Below are 16,696 nucleotides of genomic sequence, written 5' to 3'. Positions count from 1 at the left end.
CGCATCTCTTTCGCCAAGCATTCGATTCATGCATCTCTTAAATTGTGACTGCAGTTGTATCAAATGCACATTCTTATTCTTTAGCTTGGGTTAAACTAATTAATTTTAGTTTGTTGGAACAGCAGCTATGCTAATGATGTCTCTATTTGTTTCTATGTTTGCCACCGGATAGGATTTACATAAGCTCCAGTCTGGATCCAGAACACCTGAGAAGAGATGATCGTGACCCCTCAGAGGACCCCAGAGGATGCTAACCCTAAATCAACAACAGAACTAACAAATATTGCTACAAGTGTGACTGCATCATATAATAATTGCTGTTATAATGTTCATCGTCTGGCTGACTACGTCTTGTATTATTTTTTTCTGAAAAATCCTGTCATACGTGCACAAACTGATAGTCACCACTTATAAACTTCTACTAAATATTGTAGAAACCTAATTTTCTGTAAAGTTGCTTTGTAATGATTTGTATTGTAAAAAGTATGATACAAATAAATTGACTTGAATTAAATATAATTTAATTAATTATGCTCGATAGTGGTAATATACGAAAAAAGAAAGAAAATAAACCATTATTCAAATTTGATCGCTCTTTGAGGGAAATTTTAATTAGAAAGGCTGCATAACTTGCAGTGTGCCCCACAAAAATGCATTTTGTTTTGTTGGAACAAAATTAGATCAGTACTTGAGGAAGAGCATGCTGCCTCCATTCTGATAGCAAAAAGCCCATTGTTTACAAAGGCAGCATAGATGAACAATTCTATTGAAGTTTACAAAGAGCTGCTGCATGTTTTCCTATTGGTTAAAAGGATAAATGAACAACTCAGATGTACTAAATGACAAAAAAAAAGAATAAAAAAGCACTGAAAATCTGTCCATTGCACACTTTGGAGTTTGATTCAAAACATATACTTGTCAGTAGATTGGAGATTGTTTTTTTTTTGTTTGTTTTTTTGTCTAATTGCCACATTAACTATGCTTGGATAATAGCCTACTATGATAATTATTTTTATTCTTTCCTGCTGTTATGAAACATGTCTTTGAAGTGTCTGTTTCCAGGCGAGCCAACTGCAGTCAAACATAAGAACATAACAAGCTACCGTCGTCCTCACAGAGCGAGCGTGCTGTCAAATCAATCAGTCAGTCAATCTACGGGAGATACAGACAGAATCGCTCTTCTCTCTTCGGCTCCGAGGTGCCCACAGAGTGCAAAGTCATTCATACTACAAGCAGCTGCAACTTCTGACTCAGAAATGGAGTGGTTATTATCAAGTGTGTGATTGCCTTTGGTGTGTACCCACCGCTGAAAGCTTAAGTTTAGTTTGTTCTGTACTACAGCAGAAGAGAGCTGATTAAATGCTTCAGAAAACACATGCAAACCAGGGATGGCTCATTAGCCAGCAGAGGAAGAGTGGAAGATGGAGGACGGGAGAGAAAAAAAAGAAAGAAAGAGATGAGAGACTGCTGCTGAATAGTACACTAGCTGCTCTGATGACGTTTTTTTGTGCATCTCCACTGTCATTTTTGGCTGTTTCAGTGATTCAGAAAATTCAAACTCCTCTTGAAATAAGAAGCCTTAGTTATCATCCGATCTCTTTGGCAGAGAAAGTATGAGCATTATGACTTTGAATCAAACAAACTAATGTAATTTATACATCAGTGTAATTAAAATACATCAGTATTTTTCTTGGTACTTCCACTTTTTCATACATGATGGCACACAAACTACAACAGAGCAACATTATTATGGGGCACAAATTGCCATTTTATTTCTGGAGACCTCAAGTGAGCACTTACCTGGACGTGGGGGGAGGTGGAGGGGCTGAGCAATCTTCAGTCGACTTTTCAAATCTTCCCATCTCCTCTGATCCACGGTCAAAAGAGCAGTGCCCTAAACAAACACATCCAACACATCTAATCAGGGACCAGCCAACAAATCTTCTGTAGCTTCTCATCAGATAACAGTAAGAAAACTCCAATACCTTATTTTCATTAAAGTTGGCTATGACAACACCAACAAAAAGAGTGAGCCCGATCATACAGCCCAAGAACACAAAGACGTGGATGTAGATGCCATGAATCTGTTTTAAGAGACAATCAAATGTCCTAAAGAGTGCAGTCCTGATCTGTCAGTTAAGTATACAGTTTAGTGTCTTAATGAAGGAAACTTACCGGTCCCACTCTGTGTATGATGACGTCTCTCACCTCCACCCAACCCTTCAGTGACAGCACCTCAAACAGAGCCAGCATGGCATTGCCTACATTATCGAAATTGAAGTTTCGAGGGTTTGCCCTAAAAACAGCAGTTCAAAAGATATTTGGTATATTTATGTGTTTCTATTTTAAGAAAGAAAAAAAATCACCTCTAAATCAAGTCAAATATTAAAATCTTACAAAATGAAGTAAGTAAATTTTTAATTTTCATGAGCACATTAACTTTATTACTGTAATGCAGAAAAAAATATATTAGAAATGTAAAGTATGTGTGTACAAGTATAATTGTAAGCATACATCTTATTAGTATTGTTGTATACTGAAATTAATTTATACTGTTTTAAAAAAGTACTTGCAAAGAACGATTTTCACTATAGTATGTAATGGTCATGAAAATAATGTCACAATGGAAAAACAAAGACATTATTATTATTATTATTATTTTTAGATATAAACCACAAATGTGCATAAAGCAACATAAAGCAATGACATGAATCAACAAGAAATGTTGAATCTAAGTAATTGAAAACAGTTTAGGGACCATTTCTCACTATTAACTAGTATTAACTAGCATACTGCTAGCATATTTACTGTTTATTAGTACTTATAAAGCACATATTCTGCATGATCATATACTACATCCTTAATCCTACCCAATACCTAAACTTAACAACTACCTTGTAACCAAATAATTTTGTCAACTCATATTCTGAGTTAAATATAAAGTTCCACTGCTCTTAACACATGGAAAAAACAATAAGGGGGAAAACAGCTTCAGCTGTTCCCTGTTTTATATTCTGTTATGATGTCTGTCTGCCTGTCTTTGTGTGTGTGTGTGTGTGTGTGTGTGTGTGTGTGTGTGTGTATGTGAGCGGACTGGAGATGCACTGCTCTATGGGCTGAACATAAACACAAAACCCAGAGGATCAAACGCCCTTGTTCTTTTCCTGTTACCATGCAAAATTCTCAAAGGTAAAAGAAAAAAAAAGATCTCTCTGTTATTCAGCCTAAGCAGAAACATTACTTGCTCTAGAATAGCTATGGACCCATGTGTGCCTTTTGCTGGTCTTCATTATTTAACGTCTCACAAATAATGTGCCATTGTGTTGTTACATCTAGAGCAATAGCAGACTCATGGGTGAGTGGGTGTATGATTGTGTGTTGTTTATGTTTATGCCTAGGGGAAGAATATATCAGCCCCCTGCTCTGTGCCCACAACAAACCATACAACTGGACTGCAACACTCATGACTGCTAATGGGGAAAATACAATGAAAGATAATGAAAATGTGGTGCTGTTTATGTGATGAGAGCATTCATCATACTGGTTTGTGCTGTCATAGATGAGCTGTTACTACAGGGATTTCTCAAAAACACCTAAATACTGAAGATGTGACAGGTTAGGTTTGTTTAATTATTATGTGTTTTTAAAAGGAAATACATTTTATTAATTTGTGAAACAATTAGTATTTCAAATTTTAGACAAATGGCAAAATAATCATTTTGGTAACACTTTATAAGGTAACACTTTAGAATAAGGTTCCATTAGTTAATGTTAGTTAACTACTTTTGTTAACATGAACTAAGCAAGAACAATCCTTCTAAAGCATTTATAAGTCTTAGTTCATGTTAATTTCAACATTTACTAATGCATTATTTAAATCAAAAGTTGTGCTTGTTAACATTAGTTAATGCACTGTGAATTACCATGAACTAACAATGAATAAGTGTATTTTCATTAACTAACATTAACGAAGATGAATAAATACAGTAATAAATTTATTATTCATTGTTTGTTCATGTTAATTAATACATTAACTAACATTAACTAATGGAACCTTATTCTAAAGTGTTACCCTTTATAATAACTGCATGCTATTAATCATTAGTTAAGCATTAGGAAACAGTTAATTAATCATTTATAAAGCATTAATAAACATTTATAAGCAGTTTATAAATACAGACATAAATGCTTTATACCTGATTTAAAAGCATATCTATAATGTGTTTAATAATTGTTTTTTCATACTTTATTAATGATCAATTTATCATTTCTAAATTAAGTATAGCATTATTTACACACCAGTTATTAAGGAGTTGTCAGTGGTTCATAAGATCACTTAGAAATTGTAAGTAAATGATTAATAAATTATTCAAATGTGCATTCATACATCTTTTTATTCTGACATATAGTAATAGTTACTTATAGTGTTAATAAATGGTTTATTAACATGTATTTCTACTGTAATTCAGAGTTAATTCAGGTAGTTATAAAACATATGTAGTTGTTAGTTAACTATTTTTGTGAGCTCATCTAAAGTGAGAACTATTTATGCCTTGTAAAGCTTATACAAATTTGATTTAAAGGCTGTTAATATTTATATGTTCTGCATCACTGTGTTGTGTTTGTTTCCGTTTTTTGTTTAGAAGATAACTGAGCCTTTAAATATCCTTTATAAATGCTTTACAAGGCATAACTAGTCCTCACTTTAGATGAGCTCACATAAATAGTTAACTGACCACTACTAAATGCTTTATAACTACCTGAATTTACTACAATTCTTGTGATCTTATGAATCGCTGGCAACTCCTAAATAACTGGTTTGTAAATAATGCTATACTTCATTGAGAAATGATAAATTGATCATGAATAAAGTATGAAAATACAATTATTAAATACATTATAGATATGCTTTTAAATCAAGAATAAAGCATTTATATCTGTATTTATAAACTGCTTATTACTGTCTATTAATGCTTTATAAATTATGAATTATCTATTTACTAATGCTTAATTAATGATTAATAGTGTGCAGTTATTATAAAGTGTTACCCTATAAGTCGCACCTGAGTATAAGTTGCATCAGTCCAAAAATACGTCATGACGAGGAAATAAACATATATAAGTCGCACTGGACTATACGTTGCATTTATTTAGAACCAAGAACCAAGAGAAAACATTACCGTCTACAGCCGCAAGAGGAGCTCTATGATTTCAGTGTAGGCTACAGGAGCATGGAGCAGCATAGAGCGCCCTCTCACGGCTATAGATGGTAATGTTTTCTATTGGTTCATTTCTCTTGGTTCATGTCAAATTAATTTTGATAAATAAGTCGCACCTGACTATAAGTCGCAGGACCAGCCAAATTATGAAAAAAAGTGTGACTTATAGTCCGGAAAATACGGTAGTTGGCAGGGGATTGCTTCTACAACATGTCAAGGTGTTCTGAGTCTTTGTCAGGGTGTTCCTATGTGTTTGGTATTTTGAGTTGCTAGTGTTCTGGGTGGTTGCCAGGGCATTGCTATGCAGTTGGTAAGGTGTTTCAAGCTGTTTGCAGAGTATTCTGGGTGGTTTCTAGGGTGTTGCTATTTTGTTCTGATGAGTTTTGGGGTGAGTGGTTGCATATTGACCCTTACTAGACTCAGTGATAATCTTGTCACTAAATATGACTTGAGTCCCTTCTATATTGTGTTTCTTTGTACTGTATGCATGTGTTTGTCACTGGACAGACAAATTCAACAAATTGCTTAGTAAAGAAAAAATATTAACAAGTCACAAATTTTATGTATCATTCATGTTTTAAGCACAAATGGTAAAGGGTAGAATAATCTTAAAGGGGGGGGCGAAATGCTATTTCATGCATACTGAGTTTTTTACACTGTTAAAGAGCTGGATTCCCATGCTAAACATGGACAAAGTTTCAAAAATTAAGTTGTACGTTTGAAGGAGTATTTTTGTTCCAAAAAAACCTCTTCTGGTTTGTCACAAGTTTCGTAAAGTTTTTTTTCGAGTATGGGTCTGTGTGACGTTAAATGGAGCGGAATTTCCTTATATGGGTCCTGAGGGCACTTCTGCCGGAAGAGCGCGCGCTCCCGTATAGCAGAGCACTGAGAGCAGAGACGTTCACTAATCAGAGCAATTCACTGATCAGAGCGAGAGCATCGCGAAAAGTCACAAAAGAAGTGTGTTTTTGGTTGCCAGGGCAAGACAACCCTGCACAGATTACCAAAAGAGAAACAGCATTAAGGGACCAGTGGATGGAGTTTATTTTTACAGAGCATCAACGGAGTTGTGCAAGTGTTTTTGTTTGTTCCCTGCATTTCGAAGATGCTTGTTTTAAAAACAAGGCCCAGTTTGACGCCGGATTTGCACATTGTTTATTTCTTAAGGATAATGCAGTCCCAACGACAAAGGGTCACGATCGTGTGTTGGAACCGCATGCGGTGAGTAAAACTGCTTCAAATATCTCTGTGTTGTTAACTTAGCTAGCGGCGCGTAAGCACATCAAGTAAACAACATGCGATGTTGTCATCAAACTGCACTTTCCACATGTACAGCTTAAAAAAAAAAAAAAAAAAAGATGACATAAAGTGGAACTTAGTCATTTTCCAAAACCGCTAAGCAAATATATACAGTTTCAGTACATACCACATAGATACGCCTTTGCTGATGCTGCTCTTGTTAAATTTCAGCCTCTGGATCTGTGTCACAGCTTCCAAACGCTCTCAATGCAAAAGCCTACTGGCGCTCGTGATTCTTTAGCTCCGCCCACACGTCACGCCTCTAGGCGCTCGTGTTTTTCCAGGAAAAATCGGTACAGACTATCTTTCTCTTATAAATATAATAAAAATAAAGACTTTTTGGAGTTATGAAGGATGCAGTACTACTCTATAGGTACTCAAGATTTACAGGATATTGAGTGAAAATGAGCATTTCACCCCCCCTTTAAGTATAAGCAACAGTCCATTTCATACCAAACTCTTGGCACCCAGAATCCTGGTTTCTTCTCGCCTGGCCTGAGCTTTAAATTCAGGTTCTTTGAAATGCTCACATTGATTCTAAAGATGCCATGGCAGTCCTCCTGAGAAAGTACACAAAGCACATCATTTCAGTTAAGTACAGAAGATCCTACACTCTGAACATAGTTTGAAAAGTTGCAAGAATTATATTGTACCTTACTGGATATATGGGGATCATTACATTTGGCAAGTTTTCCAGCAAAGAGTTGCACCCCAAAGGTTGCAAACACCAGCATTAGTGTCAGAAGAAGAATAGAGACCTGTTTGGGAAATCAATAATCCTGTCTACAGCAAAATGGCTTTCCCACAAAATATGGTCAGTTTATTAATCTCACATACAGTAACACTATAAAAGGCTAAAAGAAAAGTACCCAAGAGGAGCAAAGCTTTAATAAAGAAGGTCCATGAAGAAATCTCTCAGACAAATACTGCTGAGTTAATGCATTACATTCCATTACTGCAAAGAAAAGAGCTTCTTAATTTTTTATTAAAGAGGTTATATCACAAAACATTTTAAATAAGTGTTTGATGTACTCAGAAAGCAAACCTCTTTGTTTCAAAATATCATCATCTATTGAAACAATGCTGCAAAAAAAGACACTGAAAAATAATTTTACAAAAAATTATAAATGCTAAAAAAAAATGTTAATAGGGATAATGAGGAAACAAAAAAGTTAGCACAAAAAATGTATATTTTATAAGAATTAACAAATAGCCAGACATCATTGATCTTCTTTTATTAAGCAACTACAAGCAGGAAGTGGGCTGATTTAATACTCACCAGGAAGATCTCTTTGAAACCCTTCAGGACCTCTCGAACCACCTTCCTCATTTGGGGCACCAGTTTAAAGATACGCAGTGGGCGTAAGCAGCGTAACATCATGAGAAGCTGGGCACCAGACTCAGGAGGCACATTGTTTGGTAGCCAGCATAAAAAGATCAGACTGACCTACAGAGTGGGCAGAAAGATCACCTTAAAGGGCACAACTCTTCATTTAATCCTGATCTTGAATGTGAAAACACTAACTGCAGATAATTTTTTCTGCTTTATTAATATGAATGCAATACGTATTACTCATGAAATAGTCAGCAGCGCCGTTGTAGGCTGTTTTACTAAATGCAAATAATATTTGTGTGGGACAGGCATAATTCTTCTGAAATGAGTAAACAGGATGAAATTGACGTGGCTGGGTCATATAAATAAAACACTGTTTAGGATCATTAAAACACAATCTTCAGAGCCTTATTAGAGAAGTGAGTAATCAGCTAGAAGGCTGCCTTTCACATGTGTAGGAATGTGGGTTTTTCACAGGAGAGCTGAGAATGGAGTTTTACTAAGTAGATGAAGATGTCCATGACGCCACCGAAGTCTCGGATGACTGCAGTGGGAGTGAAGAACAGACCATCTGCCATGATCTTCAGGTTCAGCTCAAGGCTCATGAAGATGACAAAGACGTATTCTCCAATCTGCAGGGAAAGGGGTGGTTTAGTGTAAAAAAGAATAAAAATTTTTCATAAAGCAGCTTTTTTTATAAAAAACTTAACTGAAGGTTTGCACAATAGGCATTTGACTTGAACAGACCGTTCTTTGTATGACATCAAAGTACCTTGAGAGCAATTAGAGAGCATTTTTACAATTGTTGATGTGATGTCAAATGAATCTTGCTGTTTTGCCTTTTTTGTTAAAGCAGTGCTGCTGTTGTTAAGTTATACAGCTACAGGTGTGTTGCTGTGTTGTGAGTTATACATCAGATATGAGATCACTTCCGTTCCGCTTTTGTGGGGGAAGGTAGTGGTGTTAAATATTTATTGAATTCTCAGTTAAAAACTCTATAGGTTTGTAACATTCATAAAGCTCTTTATTCCAAAGAAACTGCAAGCTAGTCAGTGTATTCAGTAATAAATCAATGCATTGACTTAAAAAAAGTAAAGTAATTTACATTTACTTTACTTAAAGTAATTGACAATGACAGTGACAGTGCCAAAATTCTCATTTAGAAGATATAAGCATTCAAAGTTTGCAGTTCGTCACTTTCGCCAAAACAGCTCAAAAATTTAATTTTGAGGTCACATTGTACTTCATCTTCTCATCAAATCTTCTGACAAATCAAATAGTATCGCATGGAGCGGGTCATATGCGCAAGTCGCCATATATTAAAAACTTTAATCTACACAGCCTCAGCATGATTATGATCACAATTTGTTTTACTAAAAGTTTCAATTTGAATCTAGGGGGTAATCTATTAGAGTCTGGCTGTCAAAAGCGGCTTTACCAAGCTCAATGGATCTGGCTCGAGCAAAACGCTATTGGCTATTTATAAAGGAGGCGGGGCTGCTAGATATGTCCCGCCCTCTCCTCATGTTTCAGTTGAAACCACACCACATAGAATAATGCTGTGTGTTACAAGGCACTTCAGGGGACATTTAATTACTTTTAAAAGCAAGTACTTCACTAATTTACTCATGTAAAAATCGGTCTTTACAACTTTTAATGGTGTAATATTTGACCAGTGGTATCAGTACTTTCACTCAATTAATGGAGTTGTGTACTTTGTCCACCTCTGGTCATAACACAAAAACTGATGCCAGGATAAAAATCTTTCTCTGTGTTCTTGAAAATACCCTTATCGGCTAAAGATCAGGTCATCCTGGATGGTCTGAAGTGGAGTTTCACTCAGTGGTGTAAAAAAGAGACAGAAGACTTTCAAGAGTGGCAGGACAATCAGTCCCATCTTTCTGTCTCATAAAGTACAAGATCGTTGAAACAGAGGCACCCTAAAAACATTCACTTTCAAAGTCAACTTAAATGAACTCAAAGTAGACTAAATCAGTGGGGAACATGATAAAATGTGCTCAAAAGGGCAAAACAAGTTAGAGTGACACTCAAAAGTGCTGGAATGCAACAAAAATGAGACATAATGACCAGCCTTCAGGAAAGGGATGAGGGATATTTACAGGGTAAAAATGTTGTGTGTGTGGGATAGAATGGTGACCAGATGGGTTTAGAATACCTGCAGGGTAGGGACATGCATGACCCTAGTAAAAGGGGACTCAAACATCATGGAAATACAAGAGCAGATGGTGACCACGATCATCACCCAGTCCAGATAGGTTACCAAGCCCAGCAAATCACTGGAGAACACACACATGCAAGGTTTAGTGCAGGTTAGATGTGCTACTCTTTTCCTACTCTGCATTCTTCATACTCTTCAGTCTGAGCTTACATAACATTGTCTTAATTTTGCAGATCTTTTGAAACTGGTGAAATCCTGCAAGGACATTGCAGCCCAAAAGTTTTCATCTAATACCACCCTAACCCACCCTGCCATGTCTAACAGATCAAAACTTTACAAAGCCCATTCTCATACTATATTTCTAGAATCGAAACAGACATACAAATGAGGGAATCTCAAGAAAACATGTGCAAGTCATATTTTAACCCCTAAAATATGCAGAAAAAAATTAGAAATACAATTACTTTCATAACAAATAGCAACCCAAACCCCCGCCCCCCAAATTACTCATTTTTTTTCACTGTTTCACAATTAATGTAGTCATATTTTAGAATTTAAATAATATATTATGATTTCTTTCATATTACATATATTTTTATTGATTATTTATTGCAAAAGAAAGATGTAAGTGTATGCTCCAATCTTTTTATTTTATATTGAATTGTGTACATTATCAGGCTTTCATGGTGCAAAGGCCCTAAACATTTATGGACTTACTATAATTGATGGTATTTTGTGCTGTTCACTGCACCTGTATTGGGATCCGTTTTTGACCTATTCATAAAAAGCCCATTAATACAATGTCAGCAAAGAAATGTAACACACATACATGCACTCACACACACACAGCAGTTTGTGAAACATGGCATTTTTTCAGTGATTATGGTACAAAGGGATTAGTCATCTCTCTGATGCGTATGAAAATACTGTTGCAACTAATAATATACTGCAGTGGATTTGTATTTGCTTTGTTCTTACGCATTGAAACGGGCCCGTACAATCATTCGGCAAAAGTTTCGGAAGCGATGCTCTCTACCAACGATAAAGAGCGGCTTGTCAAAGTAAGGATGGTTTTCCCGGAGTTCCTCCTCTTGGACTTTTCTGGAAAAAAAAAATCTAAAACTTTACAGGCATAACAATAAATCATTTTCTCATCTCATCTTCAGTAAACACTGCTTTTATTTGTCCAGCTTTGGGATAAAGTATTGACACAAAAAGATCCTGGATGCACTGAAAGGACCTTATTAGTTCTTGTAGCATATTGTATCTGTAAATCAGCTAAAATGTGATCTGAACTCTCTTTTACAGTCCTTCCTTGCCTTCTGAACATGGCAAATAAATACAGCCGACCTAAAACAAAGGCTTTGCTTCTCTGCAATATGTCTTGTTGTCATATACCAATGGCACTAAACCACCATCAGCATACAGTACGAGAGAAAGATATGGTGTAATAACTCCCACATGGCATGGTTCGTTTGGGGGGAGATAAGATCTGTTCAACTGACCGCGTGCCAAGGAGAGTGTACGGAGTGGCAGAAATACCGTTTCATCTCAGCCTGTTCCTTTTTCTCTTGTATCATCTTGATTTCACTGTCCTCCCGCTGGGCGTTACGGTAGCGGACCGTGCTGGAGTGCTGAAGAGTTCACACGCATGACAGAGTTCACAAATAATCACAGATAGCACTGTCAGCTATTATTCTGTGGTATCTGAGTGTGTATGTGTGTGTGTACGCACATCTTGTGTGAGTGTTTCCAGGGATTTCCCTCTGCTGATTCTCTGGCTGGTAGAGCCGTGTCGAAGGGACCTGTGCCAGAAAGAGCAGGTTAACACAACACACTAGCATAATGTAGTGCACATTAAGACTTTGCATCCATCCTATGCTACTTAAATAAATTAAATAGAAGAGCTTGTGAAAGTCTGTCAATGTGCTTTCCTAACCGGCGTTCTTGGCGGATGTGATGCTGGACACTGAGTATGGATCTTTCTTTAGTTGGCTGGCCCTCAAAAGAGCCACTCTGCATACGTTGTGTAGTGCAGGCTCTGAAAAAATACACAGGTCAAGAGCAAATTAATAAAATACAAAACAAACACAGCGTGGTATACTTTTTTTATGCATCAGTGAGACTTTTGTTACTCTCCAATATTAAGCCAACATTAAATCAAAACTTCCTTCTTATTTAATTTCTTTGTCTTACTAGGCATGATTTATTTAAATAGGTTATTCATCAAAATCAATCATTAGGCAATCAAGTCCCATCCTAAATGATTTCAACTGACTATTTTGTTCCACTCAAATAATTCACATTACAAAAGCTAAATTGCTTTCAATTTTTGCAGGGCACTACAAATGCAAACAAGTTTTACTATATATACTGTAAATGCATAGGATTGTGAGATGTTCTTCAGTAAACAGCCCTTAAGCTACGCCACTATTGTCTGTCATGTATGCTGTTGTACATCAGACGCAGCAGATGGTTTTATTAGCTAACACTGTGTTATGCCGGTGGAAAGAGTTCTAATAAACGGGTGCCCACGGAGAGGAAACTAATTAATCCTTTTTTTTCAGAGTGGTCAAACGTGACCTGTTGTGCGCTAAAAATTCATGTTGGCAGTGAAGTGAAGACAAAGCAACAGGAGGGAATTAAGCTCCAAGGAAAAATTTGGCATACTTAGTATAGATAAATGAGGTTACATATCTACTAGACTCCAGTTCCACTTCTGACAAAAATTACAAAACTTCAATGATGATCAATTTACTCCATTTACTCCAAAGAAACTTTTAGTATGCATGTGGGACATTCTCAGCAAGCGACCCCATTTGTGTTTTCCCATGAGCTAATACTGATTTATTTAACAGCATACATACTTTAAAGAAAATATTTGCTTGTTTTAACTCTTTAAATTTCAATCATACTATAAAGTTTAATAACTATAAAGTTTAAAATGAACCATAATTTTATCTTTAAACGCAATTGATCATTCAATTTCATCATTCATCATAGTAAGTTTCAGTTTTATGGAATATAGAAACAAATCTAACCAAATTTTTTATTGAAATAAAAACACTACGTATTAGGGATGTAACGGTACGTGTATTCGTACCAGACCGTTTCGGTACAGGGCTTTCGGTACGGTGCACGTGTGTACCGAATGACCGGATGCAATATTTTGTGTGCAAACATATGTAAATTTTCGTGTTTCCAAACGAACATATTAAGTGGTAAAGTAAAAATAAAACCGAGGAACGTACCGAACCGTGATTTTTGCATACCGTTATACCCCTACTACGTATATATATATATATATATATATATATATATATATATATATATATATATATATTAGAGGTGCTCCGATCACGATCGGCCGATCGTTAATGCGCATCTCGTCAGTAAAGCCGGTTATCTAATCAGCGGTTAATTCCATCAGGTGCGTGATTTCACATAGAGCAGCTGTTACTACACAGAGCCGTTGATGCGCCAAAAAACGCTGAAAATGAAGTGGATTTGCGCATCTTCTCTATTAACAACGGTTCTGTGTAGTAACAGCTGATCTATGTGAAATCACGCACCTGATGGAATTAACCGCTGATTAGATAACCGGCTTTACTGACGAAATGCGCATAACGATCGGCCGATCGTGATCGGAGCACCCCTAATATATATATATATATATAGTTAAGAAGCCCCTTATGGTGCTTTTTCTGACATTTATTAAAGGCAAATCATTCCAAGCTATGTCTGGAGATGAAATCTAACTGGTGAGGCTGTTGCTATAATTGGTATTGGGAGATTGTTCCGCTGCTGATATCCCATTGGCTGTTTATGCTCCAAATCAGTGCTGATCTATGTATGCTTTGAAAATCCTTCTTCTGCCTACCACTTCCTCTCTATTGTCCATTAATTGCAGAATCATGTACCAGAACACAGCTAATGACAATTTCAGCTTCAAGAGAACATGTTGCCCTTATTTAAGGCCACTCAGAGTGAGTGCCTGGCTGATGAAGGATGTGCGTTTGTGTGTGTGTGTGTGTGTGTCTGTGTGGGTTTGTGTGTCTGTGTGGGTGTGTGTGTGTGCGTGTGTATGCAGACAGATTGAATGCCCCAGACGGCACAGACGACGTGGGATGGCTACTGATGTGCCGTCTGTCTGCTTAGTAAGAGGAGGAGGGGTGGACAAGGTGAGGTGTACGTGTGTGTGTGTGTGTGTATAATACAAGGGACGCGGGGAGGCAACGACGTGATCTGAAACTTAACGACATGCAAGTGCAGTTGAAGCATTTGTGGGAATGTGCGGCTGCATCACTGCCAAATTTTTTTATATTAATTTGTTCATCCATGCTCACAGGTGACCCACTAACAGTTCTATTGATATGGAGACGCCATTATCTGCTCTGACTGCTGGGCTGGCTGGATGAAAAACATGGAGTCGAAATCATGGAAATGGAGGATCGAAATCAAAACATATGAATTAATGTGTTTTTGCCCAAGGCTTCCAGAGAACAAAGCAATGCTCTATTATTATTCCAGCTGGACCATCATATATCATTTATCATCATATTTTATGAATAAATATCTTAATACAAACTCATGTCAACATTTTAAGCTAATGAAAAAAAAATCACTGGGTCTCATTTATTATCTCAGTGAACATAAAAATTGCTATTGTAAATATGTGCACTTATTAAAAATTCATTAGCATTGACTTTATAAAAAAGACTATATGGAAATAAATTTGTATCCTTGTTAAAAAAATATATATCAATCCCAGCCATAGATTTTTTTTAAAGGGGGGGTGAAATGCTATTTCATGCATACTGAGTTTTTTACACTGTTAAAGAGTTGGATTCCCATGCTAAACATGGACAAAGTTTCAAAAATTAAGTTGTATGTTTGAAGGAGTATTTCTGTTCCCAAAATACTCCTTCCGGTTTGTCACAAGTTTCGGAAAGTTTTTTTTCTAGAATGGCTCTGTGTGACGTTAGATGGAGCGGAATTTCCTTATATGGGTCCTAAGGGCACGTCTGCCGGAAGAGCGCGCGCTCCCGTATAGCAGAGCAGAGAGAGGCTGTGCACAGACAATCACTGATCAGAGCGAGAGCGTCGCGAAATGTCACAAAAGGAGTGTGTTTTTGGTTGCCAGGGCAAGACAACCCTGCACAGATTACCAAAGAAAAAACAGCATTAAGGGACCAGTGGATGGAGTTTATTTTTACAGAGCATCAACGGAGTTGTGCAAGTGTTTGTTCCCTGCATTTCGAAGATGCTTGTTTTACAAACAAGGCCCAGTTTAACGACGGATTTGCGTATCGTTTATTTCTTAATGATGATGCAATCCCAACGAAAAAGGGTCACGATCGTGTGTTGGAACCGCAGACGGTGAGTAAAACTGCTTAAAATATCTCTGCCTCCTTGTTAGTGCATCCCCTCCCATGCCGGAGACGCGGGTTCGAGCCCCGCTCGGAGCGAGACGTTGCTGCTGCTGCTCTCGTTCAGTTTCAGCCTCGGGATCTGATTCTGGATCATAAATAAACGGCTGAATCTGACTGTTAGCCATGGTTTGTTTTGGATGATGGTTTTTTCCTCAAGGTAATGTCACAGCTTCCAAACGCTCTCAATGCAAAAGCTTACTCGCGCTCGTGATTCTTTAGCTCCGCCCACACGTCACGCCTCCAGTCGGTTGTGTTTTTCCGGGAAAAATCGGTACAGACTATCTTTCTCTTATGAATATAATAAAACTAAAGACTTTTTGGAGTTATGAAGGATGCAGTACTACTCTATAGGTACTCAAGATTTACAGGATATTGAGTGAAAACGAGCATTTCACCCCCCCTTTAATAATATTAAAGATCTGAAATTGCTGTGAGAAAATCACAAGCTCACCGCAGAATTTTATTGACAGTGGTTTCCTTTTCCATGAGGTTACGGGCCCAGATACTAAATACTGACTTGCGGAGCTAGGAAGAAAAAGCGGTTTAGACAGTAAGATGCACGAAGGAGACACAGATCAATACACAGTACAATTCAGATGGATATATTTGCAAACAACTATTATTATATGGGTAAAGCTGAATTTGATTTCAGCAAACAACAACATCCCAACGTAATCAACAAAATCTAGTTATATAAATGCTGGTTATTTAAGTCTTGTTGCGTGGGAAATAGATCTGTTTCTTTCAGAACATTCATGAGCTTATTATTTAGTCCCTTTGAGAGGGCAGACTGTAGGAGTGATGGAGTGTGGTACCTTCTGATCTATGTATTTATTATCCTCAATGGCAGACCTCTTGGAATGGTCGCAGGATGAGGATGACGCTGAGGGAAGGCGACGGAACAGACAGCTGGGGTCCTGCTGCTGTCGGTCGATGAACTGCTTCATGAAGCTCTCCCTGTGACACACGCCCACGGCACATGCATAATGAAACAGTCACACGCAAACACACGAGGGACTTCATGTTTTCAGAGGATTCTTGAGGGTGAAGTAGGAGGCATTCAGTGTAAAGGAATAAAGTATGTTTGCCAATATGCTTGCTGTATTTAGAAGAATGAATCTGTCATGTGTTTAGAGTCAAATGTGAATCCACATTTCAAACTGATGAAATTCTAGAATAAATAAGATTTACACGTTTTCTGACTGATCTGACTGACACTTTCCCAAGGTTTTGC

The 16,696-nt window shown here is 37.1% G+C and overlaps 1 protein-coding gene across 3 annotated transcripts in view; it reads right to left on the bottom strand.

The window, feature by feature from the left end:
* The window catches only part of LOC113053159 (sodium leak channel non-selective protein), an 85,938-nt gene that overhangs the window by 11,246 nt on the left and 57,996 nt on the right, over window positions 1–16,696 (bottom strand). For all 3 annotated transcript variants that reach the window (XM_026217942.1, XM_026217944.1, XM_026217943.1), the window contains 15 exons: window positions 16,278–16,419; window positions 15,914–15,987; window positions 11,970–12,071; window positions 11,766–11,835; window positions 11,573–11,664; window positions 11,009–11,131; window positions 10,748–10,804; window positions 10,028–10,148; window positions 8,352–8,483; window positions 7,798–7,965; window positions 7,172–7,276; window positions 6,972–7,078; window positions 2,176–2,296; window positions 1,986–2,084; window positions 1,801–1,894 (listed from right to left, as the gene is read on the bottom strand). In XM_026217942.1, coding sequence (XP_026073727.1) covers window positions 1,801–1,894; window positions 1,986–2,084; window positions 2,176–2,296; window positions 6,972–7,078; window positions 7,172–7,276; window positions 7,798–7,965; window positions 8,352–8,483; window positions 10,028–10,148; window positions 10,748–10,804; window positions 11,009–11,131; window positions 11,573–11,664; window positions 11,766–11,835; window positions 11,970–12,071; window positions 15,914–15,987; window positions 16,278–16,419 — 1,607 coding nt within the window. The remainder of the gene's footprint in view (window positions 1–1,800; window positions 1,895–1,985; window positions 2,085–2,175; window positions 2,297–6,971; window positions 7,079–7,171; window positions 7,277–7,797; window positions 7,966–8,351; window positions 8,484–10,027; window positions 10,149–10,747; window positions 10,805–11,008; window positions 11,132–11,572; window positions 11,665–11,765; window positions 11,836–11,969; window positions 12,072–15,913; window positions 15,988–16,277; window positions 16,420–16,696) is intronic.

The sequence above is a fragment of the Carassius auratus genome, chromosome 34 (genome assembly GCF_003368295.1).
Source record: "Carassius auratus strain Wakin chromosome 34, ASM336829v1, whole genome shotgun sequence".
Lineage (NCBI taxonomy): Eukaryota > Metazoa > Chordata > Actinopteri > Cypriniformes > Cyprinidae > Carassius > Carassius auratus.
Note: the sequence above shows the minus strand (reverse complement) of the source record. Positions and strands in the feature narration are given on the sequence as shown.